This window comes from Phaenicophaeus curvirostris, chromosome 3 (assembly GCF_032191515.1).
Source record: "Phaenicophaeus curvirostris isolate KB17595 chromosome 3, BPBGC_Pcur_1.0, whole genome shotgun sequence".
Lineage (NCBI taxonomy): Eukaryota > Metazoa > Chordata > Aves > Cuculiformes > Cuculidae > Phaenicophaeus > Phaenicophaeus curvirostris.
The window spans coordinates 51,381,520-51,398,599 of NC_091394.1; the positions used below are offsets into that span (position 1 = coordinate 51,381,520).

General features: G+C 36.7%; 1 protein-coding gene across 4 annotated transcripts in view; it reads right to left on the reverse strand.

Annotated features, from left to right (window-relative positions):
- Window positions 1-252: 252 nt before the first annotated feature.
- Window positions 253-17,080, reverse strand: part of SS18 (SS18 subunit of BAF chromatin remodeling complex) — a 43,570-nt gene continuing 26,742 nt past the window's right edge. For 2 of the 4 annotated variants that reach the window (XM_069854006.1, XM_069854008.1), the window contains 7 exons: window positions 16,855-17,076; window positions 11,821-11,988; window positions 11,005-11,109; window positions 8,818-8,910; window positions 7,974-8,096; window positions 5,189-5,322; window positions 253-1,945 (listed from right to left, as the gene is read on the reverse strand). In XM_069854006.1, coding sequence (XP_069710107.1) covers window positions 1,919-1,945; window positions 5,189-5,322; window positions 7,974-8,096; window positions 8,818-8,910; window positions 11,005-11,109; window positions 11,821-11,988; window positions 16,855-17,076 — 872 coding nt within the window. In that variant the 3' untranslated portion in view covers window positions 253-1,918. The remainder of the gene's footprint in view (window positions 1,946-5,188; window positions 5,323-7,973; window positions 8,097-8,817; window positions 8,911-11,004; window positions 11,110-11,820; window positions 11,989-16,854; window positions 17,077-17,080) is intronic. The other 2 variants (XM_069854007.1, XM_069854009.1) reach the window with 2 other exon arrangements.

The following is a 17,080-nucleotide window of genomic DNA, read 5'->3' on the forward strand; positions in this document are numbered from 1 at the left end:
ATCTTGATTACGGTCTCATGGACCTTCATTTTCCAAGGAAGAATTTCGTAACAAACAACCTACACAACATGCTGATTACTGAACAGTTAATTCCAATTAACTTGGCTATGGCAAGAGAATTTTGATAAAATCCTGGAATGCAAATACAGTTTGGTTATTCTGGCCAAACTTCTGTAAAATAAAAACCTACAGCAGTCTCCAGATGAGACATCAGTGTGACAGGGATCTAATTTAAAGAAACAAATGAGAAAATTAAAATCACAAATAATTTATTCTTCCGTTAGAATTGATGGAGTACAGTTTTAAATAGCAATGAAGTACACAGTGGTGGAAAATTGGCACAGAACTGACAAGCATTTCATTCATAATAATGTTTCTCATGCCGTATCTGTTCAAACCTTGATGTGTATTTTCTATTGACTTTAAGAAAATTGTTTTCCATTTAAGAATGAAGAACAAATTGAAAACCTTGTGTTCCATGTATAATGTCACACGTGTTATGAACACCGGATGTGACACTCCCCCCCCAAACATGACTGCCAACTGAAAAAAAAAATACTATTTTACTCCTGGTTTAATTATAAGGTTTGCCATTTATAAAAGTTGCTAGGAATTCTTGAATGTGTATATTCCTGCACAGCAAAATTATCCATTTATTTGTCTGATATGCAGTTGCAGGACAGTCTCAGAACCGATTTTTTTTGTGTACTATGCTATTGATCAAGGTGCTGCCTCTATCTCACATGCAACACTATAAGCATTAATGAAGTTCAAAACAAAATTTGGCATTTACCTCACCAACAGGTTTTATATGATGTTATAGAACATCCCTTGGTCTCATGTTAACCAATAAGAAAAATGGACACACACAAAAAAATGCCCCCTTTCTAAAGATATTAAGTCCCAGTTAGGAAAGTTTAGATAGGCTTTACAAAGTCTTCTAGGCTATTTTGATACATACAAATTATTTAACTAAAGGTTAAAATATACAACGCAGTCGTGTCCTCCATATTCTTTTTCAAGTTCTTTGCATATTCAAGCCAAGAAAAATTAACATTTGTCATTTTCTTTATTATTGCAATTATTAAGAGGGATTACAGCTTGCTTATGCGAAGCTGTGACAAAACAGTAGAGAAATAAAAATCAAACATTTATCTTGTTACCAAAAAAATGCTGCAGAAAATTGTCAAGCTATGTTAGAAACAATTTTTACAAAAACATTTCACTCAGAAAAATTGGAAAGCTTAAAAAATTAATCTTTGCACAAGACTATATTATATTGTCCTTAGTTATGCTCCCATTTAGATAACTGGGATTCTTATTCTTTGTATATGAACCTATCAGTGATGTACGATGCTTTCCACCTTTTTTCAGTTATCTTTGTTGTACACCATTTCGAGACTTAAACAATCAAGCACTTATCATGCCCCAACCCATTTTTAACAGTAGATTTCCTATCCTGCTCAGCGAGTAGTGTACTGTCTTGCATATTCACCACATGAAAAACATAATATACAAAATATTGCTGCTGTAAAAAGTGTGCATTTCCCCTATCCCCTTACAAAAAAAAATCTGTGGAAAAAATATTTAATTCCCATAACCTTCATAAACATACAAAGCTGTTCACACCTTTCAGTTTGTAACAGTCTATTTGACACACAGTTTTCAACTCACTGCAAATTGTTATGTCACGTATTTTCTGGCCAATATTGCCATCTAGAGTAGAGACGTGAAATCAGTTTCTGAGAATCTACAGTCTTTACAATTAACCCATAAAGACTGCATACCATAAAACAGCCACAAGATTTTTCCACAATCTAGATGGAATGGGAAGTTCTCATCTCAGGAGGATGTCCACAGTGCTGAGAAGACAATACGGCTGCTAATACATATTGCCTATTGGAATGTGAGTGCCTTTTCACTGTTGATAGTTTCCATACTGACCCTAAAACAGAAATTCAAAACACATAATTAGACCACAAAGCATATTTTCCTGTATTAAAACCCGAACTCAGAAGAACACACAAATAAACTATGATGTTAGAAGGTGGAAACAAATAACAATAAAAGATAAACCAATAACAGTTAGAGGTACATAGTTTCAGCTCACTAAAAATCCTTTGCATTTTAATGCAAAAGTAAGATTGATGATAAGCAATTAAAAGCAGGAACCTAATTTGATCCAACACACTGCATCTTTAAATTAAACAGACTGCTGTGAAATTCGCAGAGTACAGTCAAAAATAAAAGATGGGAATTACTTCCACATAAACTTTGAAAACTATTTCAAAAAGGTAAGGCCACCTAAATTCAAAGTTATTTAGGAAACTAACCTGCTTTCAGAGACACCTAAAAATATTTATATATCAAGCATTACAGAATGAACTGATACCACATATCTAAAAAATCAAGGCATATCTCTGTGAATGTAAAGAAATAGTCAACATATCCTATGGGAACCAATTATTCCATAGATCCAATACATAGAATTATTACCCTTATTGATACTCTCTATTTCCTTTGACAGAATGTCATGTACTGCAGAGGAGGGCAGAGGTGAAAGAATCAATGCTACATGTTTACCATGATCCTTTAAAGGGCTCAAGGCTTGCAGAAACAAATAATGCTATGAACTGAACATTCTCCAAGCTGCAGAACCGACACTGTTCCATGTTAAGTACCACCACGTTAAGGCAATATCTGAAATCCATTTTATGTGCCAATGCCAGGGTTTTTTCCATTGTAATATGACAATCAGTCAGGACAAAGTTTCAGAACAGCTGTCAGATGAGAATTTAAGCAGCAAAATTCCTATGGGAATGGCTTGTATGAAAGAGTGGAGAGATCTTCTATAACCAAATTTCCCAGTGTAACTTCCAGATCACAAAAACTGGAGGAGTAGAGCCTATCTATAGAGAGGGTTGGAAATAAAGCTGGAAGAAAATCAAACTGAGATTAAGTTTCCTTGACCCTGTATTTTCCATAAGCAAAGCATTTTCCTGTACCTTATTATTTGTGGGAATAAGCTAGTATTTCAAAGCATGAGCATTTTGTTTATCTGTTAAATAACTGAAAGTAATTGCATCTCTAAACTACCACACTGAAAGAGTCTGTTCCTTCTTCCTCTTCTTTTCTAATTTCTGCAGAAAGGAAGCCAATGGTTCTTCTTTAGAAATGCAGACAATTGTGGCTACTCTCACTCCAAGGGGAACTTCTTGAAAGTTCAGCTCATCTACCAACATACCAGGATTTTATTTAAACACTGGAACCTTAACTTAATCATAATGTGTATTTATAGTTACTCTCCACTTTGTTTATGCGGAGGAAAGTAAAAATGTACATTTTAATAATATTTCAGAGCAATTCCTACAGCAAAGATTAGATTTTACAGATTTAGTACCTTCTTAACGAATAAAACCTCCACTTCATATTTTCACAGAATCATCAAATGGTTTGTGTTGGAAGGGACCTTAAAGATCACCCAGTTCCAACGCCCCTGCCATGGGTAGGGACACGTCCCACTAGATCAGGCAGTCCAAGGCCCCATCCAACAGAGCCCTGAACACCTCCAGGCAGAGGGCACCTACTGCCTGTTTCCCTGGGAAACCTGTGCCAGGGCCTCAACACCTTCATCATGAATAATTTCTTCCTAATGTCTAATCTAAATCTTCCCCCTTCCAATTTAAAGCCATTTCCCCTCATCCTATCACTACATCCCCTTGTAAAAAGTCCCTCCCCAGCTTTCCTGTGGGCCCCTTCAGGTACTGGAAGGCTGCTATAAGGTCTCCCTGGAGCGTTCTCCAGGGTAAGCAACCCCAATTCTCTCAGCCTGTCCTCGTAGGGGAGGTGCTCCAGCACTTTGATCATCTTCATAACCCTCCTCTGGACCCACTTCAACAGTTCCATGTCCTTCTTACGTTGGGGATTCCAGAACTGGACACAATACTCCAGACGGGGTCTCACAAGAGTGGTGCAGAGGGGCAGAATCACCTCCCTCGACCTGTTGGCCACGCTTCTTTTGATGCAGCCCAGGATACAGTTTGCCTTCCAGGCTGCGAGCGCACCTTGCCAGGTCATGGCGAGCTCCTCATCAATCAGCACCCCCAAATCCTTCTCTAAGTTACATCATCCCCCAGCCTGTACTGAAACCACAAATTGCCCTGATGCAGGTACAGAACCTTGCACTCGGCCTTGCTGAACCTCATGAGGTTCACATAGAGCCACTTCTCAGGCTTGTCCAGGTCCCTCTGGATGACATCGCGTCCTTCTGGCATGACAACTGCACTACTCAGCTTGGTGTCATCTGCCAACCTGCTCAGGGTGCACTTGATCTCGCTTTCTACATCAGTGATTAAAATACTAAACAACACTATTCCCAGTACGGACCCCTGAGGGACACCACTTGTCATGGATCTCCATCTGGACATAGAGCAGTTAACCACTACTCTCTGAATGCAATCATCCAAGCAATTCCTTATCCATCAAATCCATATCTCTCCAATTCAGAGACAAGACTACTTCAATTAGAAGACTGGTTTTTTTACAGGAGTCCTCCACTACAACTCCAGCTTAGAGTTTCAGTGGGTTTGGGTTTTTTTTGTTTTAAACTTATCTTAGCAGCAATAGGAGAGAAGCAGTTGATTTTTCAGGTCACTTCTTTACCACTTTCAGGGTTCTTTTACTCTGCTCAGAAAAAATCTGTGCAAAAATAGGCTTTGTGTTTCCCCACACAGCTCCAAAGTGGAGGGATTTCAGTTGCACACCTGAGGTGGTTCTGCAACTGGAAAGGATTACAGGATTTGTTTGTGGAAAATCAATTCAACCATTTTATTGCAAAGTAGTACGGAAGAATGATCCACCATGAGATTTAGGAATCTCATCTTTCTTATGAGTCATTCACCATGAGTCTATGAAACAGATCCCTTGATTTTTAGGGTCCAAAAATATTGTCTGGCGTGCCTCGCTTTGTCAAATCATATTAAAATTTTGCAAATTCAGAAGAGAATGACTAATCACACCTCCAGACAAATGACTCTGGGTAACTTACCTGGAAAAACAATCCAAGAGAACTGTATAAACATTCCTGAGAGACTGTGCCCTCAAGTCATTAGTTTAAATGTCTACAAAATACTATAATTATCAAATGAGTGTGTAAGAATCATAACTTTCTCATTAAATGAAAGAATACCTGGTCATATCCATAAGGCCTCTGCTGTGGTGGCTGTGGTGGCCCAGGCTGTGTGGGTCGGTAACCCCCATACTGTTGGCCTTGTCCTTGTGGATAATTAGGATACTGAGGTCCTGGACCACTCTGGGAAGGACCTAGAGATCATTAGAATGTGAATAAAATAAAATAAAATAAGATTGCTTAAGGTGTTAGGAAGAAGAGAACAGTAAAAGCATTGAATTTTTACAACTAAACAGGGCTATGAAATATCACTACTGTGCAGTTAGGTCTTTTCCTACTGAAAAATACAGGAGGGATCAGTGGTCCTCCTCTCACCTTGGAAAGCACCTTAGCTGACAGGGCCTGTGCTCCACCCATGATAAAGTTTACCTTTATTGACATATCAATTATTTATTACCAATGTATGTAGTTCCACACACAAGGTCTCAGGACAGGGAAGAACACGGCAAGAAATGACAAATCATAAATATGAGCACTTTCGGGGATTTGGGGAGGCATGCTTTCCTGCTGCTGTATGCTACTCCAGTTCCAAAACTTTATAATGCCAGGAGCAGGCAAATGATCAGCTGTGTTTAGCATCTGGGCATTCTGAAGAGACTAGCAGCACTGCACTGCCAGAAAGTCAGCTCTCGCACCGCAGCAGGCAATCATAAATGGGATGTCAGGTAAGCAAGCTTGATGTATAAAATGTGAGATGTGACAACCAGTAAATGTTCCTGTGGCACAGAAAATAAACACCCTGTACTCCATAATCCTCCAGTCATCTTAAATTTCCAGGAAAACCATACGGAAGAAAAAATAACAACTTTGGCTCCAGCCTTTTTTGGCTGTAAAAGGCAGCAGTTTTTTGTCAATACAAACTTTCACTGTTACTATTCACAGGGACTCGGCCCATCTACCACTGGAAGCTGCACATTACTACCATCAGGCAGTACAGCCATGTTCCAAACAAAACTAACCTCATCCCCTCCTACCTTAGGAGAGATGATGTACACTCCACATGGATCTTCTGCAGTGGATCTAAATTAGGTTTTTCATCACCACCCCTTAAAAACTGGCAGAGTCAGAAGATTTGCAAAGCTTCAGAAATGCTTCCTTCTAAACAAATCAACACCATTTCCCCCCCTCAGAAGAAACAGATGTGTTTTAGCAATAATGTGATTAATTTCTATAGAGGGCTAGTTTTAGCTACAGACACTGGACATAAAGATGTCATCAGCTGGTAACTCAGTAATTCTGGATCTATGAGACAGTCAAAAAGATGATCTGAAGAAGAAAAGCTCCATAGGCTATTACCATTCTCCTTAGGCCTCAAATCCCCTTGAACTACACAGTTTCAGCTTTCTAAAGTGGAACAAAACCTTAAAGATTGATAATAATGACTGGGAGAATGATTTATTTTTGCAAATTAGAATGCAATTAAATATTAAATCAAGCAAGGATACTACATCCTAAAAAGTGCGGTGTTCATCTGACAAATGAAACTTGGTTTTATTTATTCATGGTAATTCCTTATAGCCGAATTCTAAATACTCAGCAACAGCTTTTACAAAATGAAAGTGGAACTCCAATATCAATTTCTGCTGAAAAAGCAGAAATTGAGAAATACGCTATTTGGTATACAAATTATAGCGCTTAATTAGCTCCAACAGATTTCTTCATCCCGTCCCTCTAGTATTTCTTAACCTAAACTTTCAGAATAAGTTAGATTTTATTTCTTTACTTACAAATGTTAGAATAATGAACTAGATGGACCTTCACTCTGATCTTCAGTCTCTTCCTGTGTTATGTTTAGCATAACATAAATACATGAAGGTATTACTTTAGAATTATCGATTCATCTATAACCTCCAGGAGAAGAAAACTTGCTAAATCTCAGTAGTTCCTCTTAAAACTTAGCTCTGTCTCAACATAGCTGGATTTAATGCAAATCTGGCATCTATCTACATGGTAAACAAGCCCTTGCATATCCACCAAGCTGAAAGTTTTAGCACTTCAACCTGCAACAAAACTAAAAGTTAAAAACCATGGGAGTTAGATTTCAGAGATTCCTTCTTCTGAGATAAATATCTACAGCTTTACAATACACAAACAGGAAAAACTTAAAAGAGCAGTATTCTCAGTATGCTCTTCTGACTTCAAGTGTTCAGATGTAATGCACAAGAATTACTACTTTTTTGTATTACTACTTTAAGTTTCCTGTTTTGGAGGTTTTCCTTGAATCCGAGGACTACATTATCTCATTTGTGGCAGATGATTTCTCATTCCCATCATATACCAGAAGGTTTGCACTAGTAATGCAAATTTATAAGACTATCTTGAAAGCTACAGTGGCAATGCTTGTATTTGTTTCATTACTAATTAGTACAAGAACTTTAAAAGTATGATTCAAATATGTTGGATGTGATTTTAAAATAGTTTTAATATCGTTCTAAATGGCAAATGCAAGGATGAAAGGGTATAAATGGCTCTGACATCTTTCTGCCCTCCTGACTCTGTGTTCCCCTGCAGAGATTGAAAACAGCAGAGTCTTTCTAAGTTACAGATGGCAACAGAATGTCTTCTGGCCATGCTCCTTTTCTATGCTACCACATTGTCCTAGATTGCCAACACATCTACTTCCCAAAAGATGCTGTCTTCTATGCATTCATGTTTTGGCACAGTGAAATTGTGGGCATACAGGTTTTTTTTTTTGCAGAAGTCTGGACAGTAAAACATGGATGGAATAACATACAAGGATCTCCCCATGTCTTTGTGATTGCTGTCTGCGTCTTCAGGTTCTTACCATAACCCTGCTGTTGTCCTGGATAGCCTTGTTGGCCTGGATATTGCTGCTGTTGCGGTGGATAACCCTGCTGTTGGGGTGGTCCTTGATAGGCATCTTGCTGCTGACCATATTGCGAGTTTCCTGTAAGATGATTGCAAGAAAGCAAATACTTATAAAGATACCTACTTTACTATTTTTTTTCCTTCTAAGATGCACAGCCAACAACACAAGAACAAAATGAAAATGCAATATTGATTTAAAAAACTGAACAAAACAAAGAAAACTCAAACCAAACAGAAGGAATTCGGCCAAACAAACTGCAGTTAAAGCCAATTTTGCAAAGTTGAACTGCAGCATTTTCAGCACCTCTGCCAAACGAGCATTACATTTACTGGAACATCACAGTCATAAGATCATGACTATGCTAAATAAAATAAAAAAAAAAAAGACAAAATTAAGACAGCTACAAGAGCACAGACTAGCTACACAAGATCAGCAAGCTATTTCCTAACAGCACTATAAGTATACAAAATATATACACACACAAAAAGATATACAACTGAACCAACAAATTTATGTTTAAATAAAAATTTCCACTGAGGTAAAAAAAAAAATTCCCTAGAGTGTTTTAGTCATTTTACTGTTGTTAGAAATGGCAAATCGTGGTTATATATTTTAGGTGTTTGCAAGAAATTATTCTGAATGCTTCAGGTTCCCTGCAATTTTCAAGACAGCCAGCAACTAGTATTCTATAAGAGCTTTGCATGGGTATAAGTCGTGTAGTGTAAGAATTTTGGTTCCCATTGGGGGTGGGAGAGGAAAGGGAATGTATGTGCGTATGTGCGTGAAGGTATATAGATACCTCCTTCGTAGTAATGTTGTGAGGAATCCTCATAAGGCCTATCGTAGCCTTGTTCAGGATACGACGGTTGCTGATAACCGTAATCATTATGACCTACATCAATTCGACAAGAGACAGGAAGAAAAGTTAATGGCCCCTGAGTGAAAACCCTAAAAATATTTCATTTCTCAGAAAAATGAAAAAAAATTCAACTGGATATAACAAAAAAGAATTTTAAATTGTATTAGCCAAAGACTTATTAATATGATTTCCTTTCATATTGGATTAACATGTGACAGGAAAAAAAAAAAGGCTTAATGCAGTAGTTCCAGCAACATCACAGTAAGGGATGGTCTTAACCTTCTGATAATCCTTGGAGGGGGTAAAGTTCTTTATCTTTCACTCAAAAAAATTGAAAGCATTTAGGCCTTTCACATGTAAATAACCTGAATTAAATCAGAATGAACAAAGAAAGCAATTACCATACTTTGTCTAACACCTGTTCTGCTGATCTCCAATTCAAAAGCATATGCTAAAAGCCGTATGAAAAATAACAAATAACGCTCAACGAAGTTATGAACCACACTCTACATGAAATTTTGCTTTCAAGTGACAGAAAAATAACATTCTGGAGGTTTTCCCTACAAACAGAATTCCTACAAGTCTTAACAAAACTCTTCCTCTTACATTCCAGTCCTGAGTATGATCATTACAAATAAACCTTCTTTTTCAGAGACTACAAGCATCTTTGATTAAAATCAACATATGCAGTAAGCATCCCACCTGTTGTTGTTATTTTGTCTTACAGACAACAAAAATATATTTTATTGCAGACTTGGCCAAGAAAACAGGCCAAAATTTTGTTTAAATTTGAAAACAAATTACACATATTCTTTACATTTGGAATAAAATTTTGGAATAAAAAAATGGAAAGGAGAAAATATTTCTAAAATTAAATGGTCTCTGTAATTAGCTCTGCAACTGTACCATATCTCAATGACTGCACCTAATACAAATACATAACTATTAAAACAAGACTTACAATATATTCTCTTTACATTCTACATAAAAGCAATGAGGTAATGATAAAGAATGAATCTTTAGAAGGATTAGGTCTTAGAGAAGTAATCTGTGCTGCCACAGAGCTGTTCATGGTAACATCAAATTGCCCTTACTACAGTAAACTGCCCGAACTATTTAAAGTAAAACATAAAAGTAACAAAATGGAGGCTTAACAATTACATGTAAAATAATTCTGCACATATAACCCCCAAAATAATCCCTTAAAATCAATTTAATAGAAAGTAAAATTCAAAAAACTATCTTGTATCCTTTTATTTGCCATGAGCAGTTGCTTTGGCAATTACACAGCTTTGTTTTGTATATATTTTTAAAACATTAACATCTACCACATTCCTTGAACTTCATAAGATACCATTAAAGTTGCACACAGGGTTATCACAGTAGTCATTAGTCAGTATCTTTGTTTTCCCAGTCTCTGCTCAGCCGAAAAACAGGTTAATTGCAACTTTTCTAACGTATAACACAATCCAACAGCCTTCAGCACTGGGAAATTCAAAGAGGTAGGAGAACAGATTTATGAAATACAAAGTTCTCATCTTATCTTGAAAGCACTGGGGGGGCTTAAAAGAGGATTCACAGTTACAGCCTCTTCAGGGCAGGGACCATTTTATTTTATTGTAAAAATTAAAGTAAAGGCCCATACCGTAGTAACAATAACACATTTGTGAACTGACATGAAAACTAAACACTAAGTAAAAAACCAGAATATTTACAGAACCCCCACATCTTTTCAGCAAGTTTTTCCACTTCAATAAAATCTTTAATAAAAGGATATCACCTCCTCTCTTTATTTACACGGAGTTATGACTGTTTTAATTCAACTCAATTATACTAGATATGCTAAGAACCCTCGACACTTTAGATAAACCAATTACAGAACTTCATTCTGAAATATTAAAACCGTGTTGAAGTTTCAAATGGGAGTATTACAGATTACATGCTTTTAGTAATTTGTAAAATTAACCAGTCATAGTAACTTAAACTGTAGAAACTTGGAAGATTTTGTAAATGTGAGGTATGATATCCAATTACTATTCTTGCCTCATTCCCTAATTTTGGGCATATGACTACATTAGTATTGGGCAGGTATAGAAAATGGGAAAGTTAACATTTATGAGAGATTACCATCAGGGTAATATTGCTGGTTCATGCCTTCTGGAGGACCTTGTCCACCATGACTGTATTGGTCCCCATAATAGTCTTCCTGGCCTGAGTACTGCTGTGGTGGGCCTGAAAAACCACAACCAGTCAATACGTAAATAACTTGTTTTCTCTGTTATAAAGCCTGCTAATTTCTGATTTTAGCATGAGAAATATTTCTCAAATGTATTCCCCACCCATATCGTTGCATTTCAAACAACACATGTAATCTGGTTTACTTAAAAAAAATAAAAATATCTATTTATATATACACACACAGCATAGTTGTTTGGCTGCACTAGATTGAGCACACATATATCAAACTTCAGTCCTGAGCTCACTTTAGGAACATGTGTATAACTGACTAAGGTGTTAAAAAAAAAAAAAGTTATTCTTTTCTAAAAGGACTGGAAAAAAAAGGGGAAGCAAGATTGTGGAACACTGCTCCTTTTTTGTTACAGAGCAAATTCAGAACCAAGCAGGTATCCTGTTCCTTTTCTGTACCTAACATTTAAACATCAAAACAGAATTCCGCATCAGCATATGTGAGATGCATATTTTTAAATGCTTTTTGTCAGAAAAAAAATCAAAACAAAAGAAATTCTTGTCTTCACATTTCATGGTGATACCAGTAACACGTTTCTGCCAGAACCACCCTTAAAAGGATAACAAAAACTCTGCAAACAAAGTCTGTGACACCCAATGATCTGATCGAAGTTTGGTGTATGCAAGAAAGTGATTTAAAATAGATTTATAATGGTTATTTAAAATCAATGGAAAAACACTGAAGTGAAGTCCTACCTTGCTGTGGCGGTCTGTATGGAGGAATCTGTCTCTGACCCATCATATGATTTCCTTGGTTAACTTGGCCCATCATTCCCATAGGTGGCTGCTGCCCCTGGTAATGCTGGCCACCTGCTTGTGGCATGTTGTATTGCTGGGAAGGAGGCTGCTGGTGCATCATTGGACCTATGAAAGGAAAAGTAGCAAATAGATCTTCTGGAACATGTGATTTGTGATTAAGTCTTTCAAAAAGAATTAACAAGGAAAGCTCAACCTTTAAAAATGGAGCAAAAAATTTCTCTGTATTGCTTGCGCTCTCATACGGATTCATTGTTTCTGAACCTATGCAGTTGCAGGTATCAATTCTGTTAACTAATCTACAAAATAAAACGCGGCCTAAATAAGGATGCTTTCTATTATTCTTCAAAGTAGATAGACTCTAGTTTACTCATGGAAAGATAACTGAAACACTTTTACAGTTTTTTGTTTGTTTTGAACAGTGTCTGCAAAGAAAGCGTAGATGAAAACCTGACGGTGAAACCTGGACAAACCACAGAAAAGTTACTGAACTTTGTGAACTCAGGGCATAGTTTTAATACACACGAAGTTCATGTTATAGGCCATCAACGAGCCACTTAGCTGTTATCATAGAACAAACAATTTTATCTACCCCATAAAGACAAATCACTTGTACCAGTGAGTCAGGCAATCACACAATAGACTTTATGCAGAGAAAATCTGGCTAAGGCCAAGCTTGAAGAAACACAAATTTCAGTAATGAAGACAATCAGTTAAAGAGCAATGAAAATTATGATTATGCCATTTTATTATATGAGGTTGCAGGTTAAGTTGATAAAACTTTTAACAAAGAACAGCTTCCTCACTTCCTCTATAGTACCACTTCAGAATTTATTCCAGTACGAGGAGGAAAAAGTTGCGACAAGGAGCTAAACATCTTAAAAAACATGTTTTTATAATATATTAATCCAAACTACTTCACACATATTGCACACTTTATAAGGGTGAAACTTTTTTGCCTTTTTAAAAAGGTATTTTATAAGCTACAAAGACAACATGTAACTAGGTCTCACTAAAAACCAAAACAAATCAAAACAACAAACTAGCCCCATCCCAGGGAAGAAAGGAAGAAAGCTTTTCCCACTGCTTTTAATATTTTTAGATAACTAGGTGCTGGAGCACAAGCAGAAAGTCCTATGCAGAAACCTCAGTACTGGAAAATTACCTAGATACAGTCAATACTGACAATGGATTTACAGAAGAAAAGGAATACACAGTCATTTAGATCCTGTCTATGTGGGGTTACGAGAGAAAGTTAAGCCAAATTAATTAATGGTATGAATTCAAAGTGTGTTAGTTAAATCCCATTAAACCCCTGTGTGGAATCTCTCAGTGAGAAGTAAAGTGGCCTTAGTTCTGCTAAGCCTTATTTTCATATTGGCCGCTCTTAGAGTGATCCAGTTATGCTTCTATCCTTCAGCATGGTGGTTCCTGTGTCCTGATTTTGAAGTAAAAAAAAAAAAAAAACAAAACCCAAACCTGTTTCAATTGAGAAACTGTAATTATTTTTCACTTATTAAAACTATATTTCATTGTTTGATCTTCTGAATAAGTAAGCAATTCAGATCATTCCATGTCACTGCTCATGTCACCTGGCACCTCTGGAAGTACTAAGAAACATTAGGCAGCCTTGAAAAAAATAAAAACTTGTTGCTATAATATTCCTAGATCTCAAGAAAGCTTGTTAATTAACAATATTAATATTAGTCACAATACAATGTGATAAAATGTGTTGGGTCCCCATGGTGCAATGTAGAGGTTTTCTGTTTGCTTTTTAAATTAGAACTTCATTAACGCTTTGTAGAGCCACAATGAGAATTCACTGCCCTGTATCAGACTGTGTATTGTGTTAATAACAGACTGCCTGGCTTCCTTCCAGTTCGGTTCACATCTCTCGCTTATTAAGACACCACCTAAAAGAAGAACCATGGTCTCTGTTGTCTCATGCAACAGAACCATTTTCTATGGTAGTTCCAAGGGACGAAGGAACTTTGAATCTGGTTTTTTTCTGTTGAAAAATCAAGTCTACAATAAAGGTAAATTTATTCATTGTATAATACCTAATATGACATAAAACTAATCTAGAAAACCCCTTCACAAAACTAAAGTAAAAAACTTATGACAATCAGTTCATGATCTAAGACTTTCTAATATTTGTAGCACATATTTTTTCAGTCCACTTAAAATACATCTCTTCTAATGTCCAATTGGAAGTCATGATCTCTTCCAAACTTGGAGACAAGACTTCTCACACAGAAGTTCACAAAACTTGGCACCGCAAGAGAATGATCACTGCTTCCAAAAACTCTGCTTAGAAACCCTTTTTTGGTGAATTTCTAGGACAGAGGACTATTTCACAGAGGACAGAGTATCCGATTTTTGCACAGTCCAAAATGGGTCCAAGAAAATTGTGTAGGACTATCCCTGTAATTACACAAATACACAAGGAGACTATTTGTCTTTTGAATAAACTACTTCAACTTCGGTAGTTCAAAAGCCCTATAAATGTTTCTGTATATTCAGAAGGCAGCCTTCACATGTTAACGTACTGGAAACACTCTTGTGATACAGCTCTGATGAAAAAGATACTAAGAATTAATACTGTAGGTCCTGTGAGGAGTGCAGGCAATTTGAGTAGTCATTAAACAGACAACTGAAAAATGCACAGTGTAGACCCAAATCAGTCTTCTGAACTAAGTGAAGGCACAAAGCAAGCAGACAATAGGTGAAAGCAGAACTGCTCGTCGCCCAATTTAATCAAAAATAGTCTACATTATCAAGAACACACAACATTTTCCTCAACTGTTCATTTCAAAGTCATCTACACATACTAACTGAAAAAAAACCTGTCCTTGCCCCAGCCAGTGTCTCGCAAGACTGACTTCTGTATAAGGAAGAAAAGGTATGTCGATTTAAGTAAAAATGGCCTGGTACCTGATCTTCTGGTAAGTGCGGTGACTCAGTAGCAGTCTCCTGAAAAAAATTACTTAAAGTAACCAACAACCTAGTCTTCAGACATGCAAGATGAATTGAGAGAGAGAGACAGAAACACAAACTAGAACTGGGTCCCAGATAAACCTAACTAATTTGAGACCATAAGTGCACTGAGGATGAAAGAGCTACTATGTGCACTCAGTATCAATAAAGCATAAGGATATCCACATGTAGCGTATCAGCAAAGTACACCATGCCAGACTTACCATGGTAAATCTCATTATTTTCTCCACAAATACATACCTAATAATGCATCAGCCCAAAAGAAGTGCTCTATTTACTAATGTTTTTGTGAGACACTGAAATATTTTAAAGAATGTAATTTTTCACCCCATCATCAGAAACGACTCTGCATTTCTGCGAAACTTCCACAAAAAGAAAAAAAGAATAAAAAATAACATCAGACTTGAAGCAGATGCTTAGAATGGAAAAAGTATCAGCCTAATGGGTCGGAATTTGGCAAAATTAGAGTTACCCAATGTGAAAGCTTACCGTGGCCCTACATGCAGGCAATGGTACCAGCTCTTGTTTTAAAGGGATTATGCTCATTCTTGAACATATAATTTGGTTACATACCGCTTTTTTCTTTATTCCCCAAAGCCAATTCTGTACTATTATGTGTTCAGAACAGAAACCTTTTAAGTATTTTTCTACCTAATTTGTAATGAGAAATTTTCAGATGTTTGACAGAACACTGAAAAGACAGCAGGAGATTGAGGAAGAGTAAAGAACGCTACTTTGAGATGGAATAACCACTAGTCCTAAATTGTAAGCCAGTCATACAAAGTAAGCTGTTATCTGTGAACAACTTAGCAGATGGCTCCTTAACACATACTGCTACGTATTTATTGTCAACTCTCTGCAACTAAGGAATTTCAACTGAGCATGCACAGGACTTTTCTAAAGCATCTTACATCGTCTACTTATGTATTGCCCAGAATAAAGACAACTTTTCAACTCAGAGAGACAGTCAAAAATATTCCCACATGTGATGCTTTCCTCTGCTATGTGCCTATATTTTGTTTGCTGTTAATTTTTAAGAAAAACGCCATTAACAATGTTGACAATGGAAGACTCAGACTTCCCATTTTCACTACAGGTGAGAAAACTGCAGAAACAGCACTTTCATCTTGACTCATTTTTGGTCTGAGTAACTTAGTCTTTTCTCTGTTTTGAATCTTTCAGTGATCTAATAATCAAGCTGATGAATATTATCTGGTCTGTTTGTATACCTCAAGAACAAATACTATTACACAACAAAGCAGAGCTTTGGTGTCCAACAAGAGTATACTGTGATAAGAAGAACATATACTACTGGACGATTATATTTTCTACAATGACCAGGAAAGGAGCCTCAGAAAAACAGTTAAACACATTCTCCTACAGCATCAGAAGAACGACAAAAACCTTAACTCCAAGTCATATCCTTCAGCTAATATATCTGTCAGAGTTCACATGCATTAAGGAAAAAAAAATTACTTGCTGTAAACATGGCAGAGGCTTTTTCTAAAAAAAAAATAATTTCTGCAGCATGTCTTCTAGCAGGTGGTATTTTCAGACTCAAAGTAGTAACAAACTTAACAGACAGCTGAAAATACTGCTTGCTGACTCATAAAGCACACTGATAAGAATATGCAGCATATATACAATTTAATCATTTGGTCTGTTGTGACTTTAATGCGATATTCTGATCTTGCTATGTCCTTAAACTTCAACAAGGACCTTATAGTTAACAGGATACATCAAATACTAATATTCTAGATACAAAATTAGTTTTTAATTTTACTAGATACACAAGGACATTTCCTGAAAACAGCAGGGAGTAGCAGCTAAAAAACTGTGTTCAGCTAACCATATCTGCAAATAACTAAGAAGTAGTTATGGGAGGGAGGAGATGTAGAGTCCTACAAACATGGGTACAAATGCATTTAGAGAAGGAAATCTACAGGAAAAGACAGGTGGTCTTTTAATCTCACTTACCTTGGTTTGGTTGCATGTTCATGTTTGGCCTGGGACCATAGTTGCCCATTGGCTGTCCTTGGCTCATAGTCATCTGATTCTGCACTGGCATACTCTGTGAGGATGGCACTGAGTGATTATAGCCACCCATTGATCCATGGCTACTTGAAGGCATGTTCATGGAACTGTTTGTCATATTGAGTTGGTTAGGCCCAGGTCCTTGCATAGGCATATGGTTAGGTCCTTC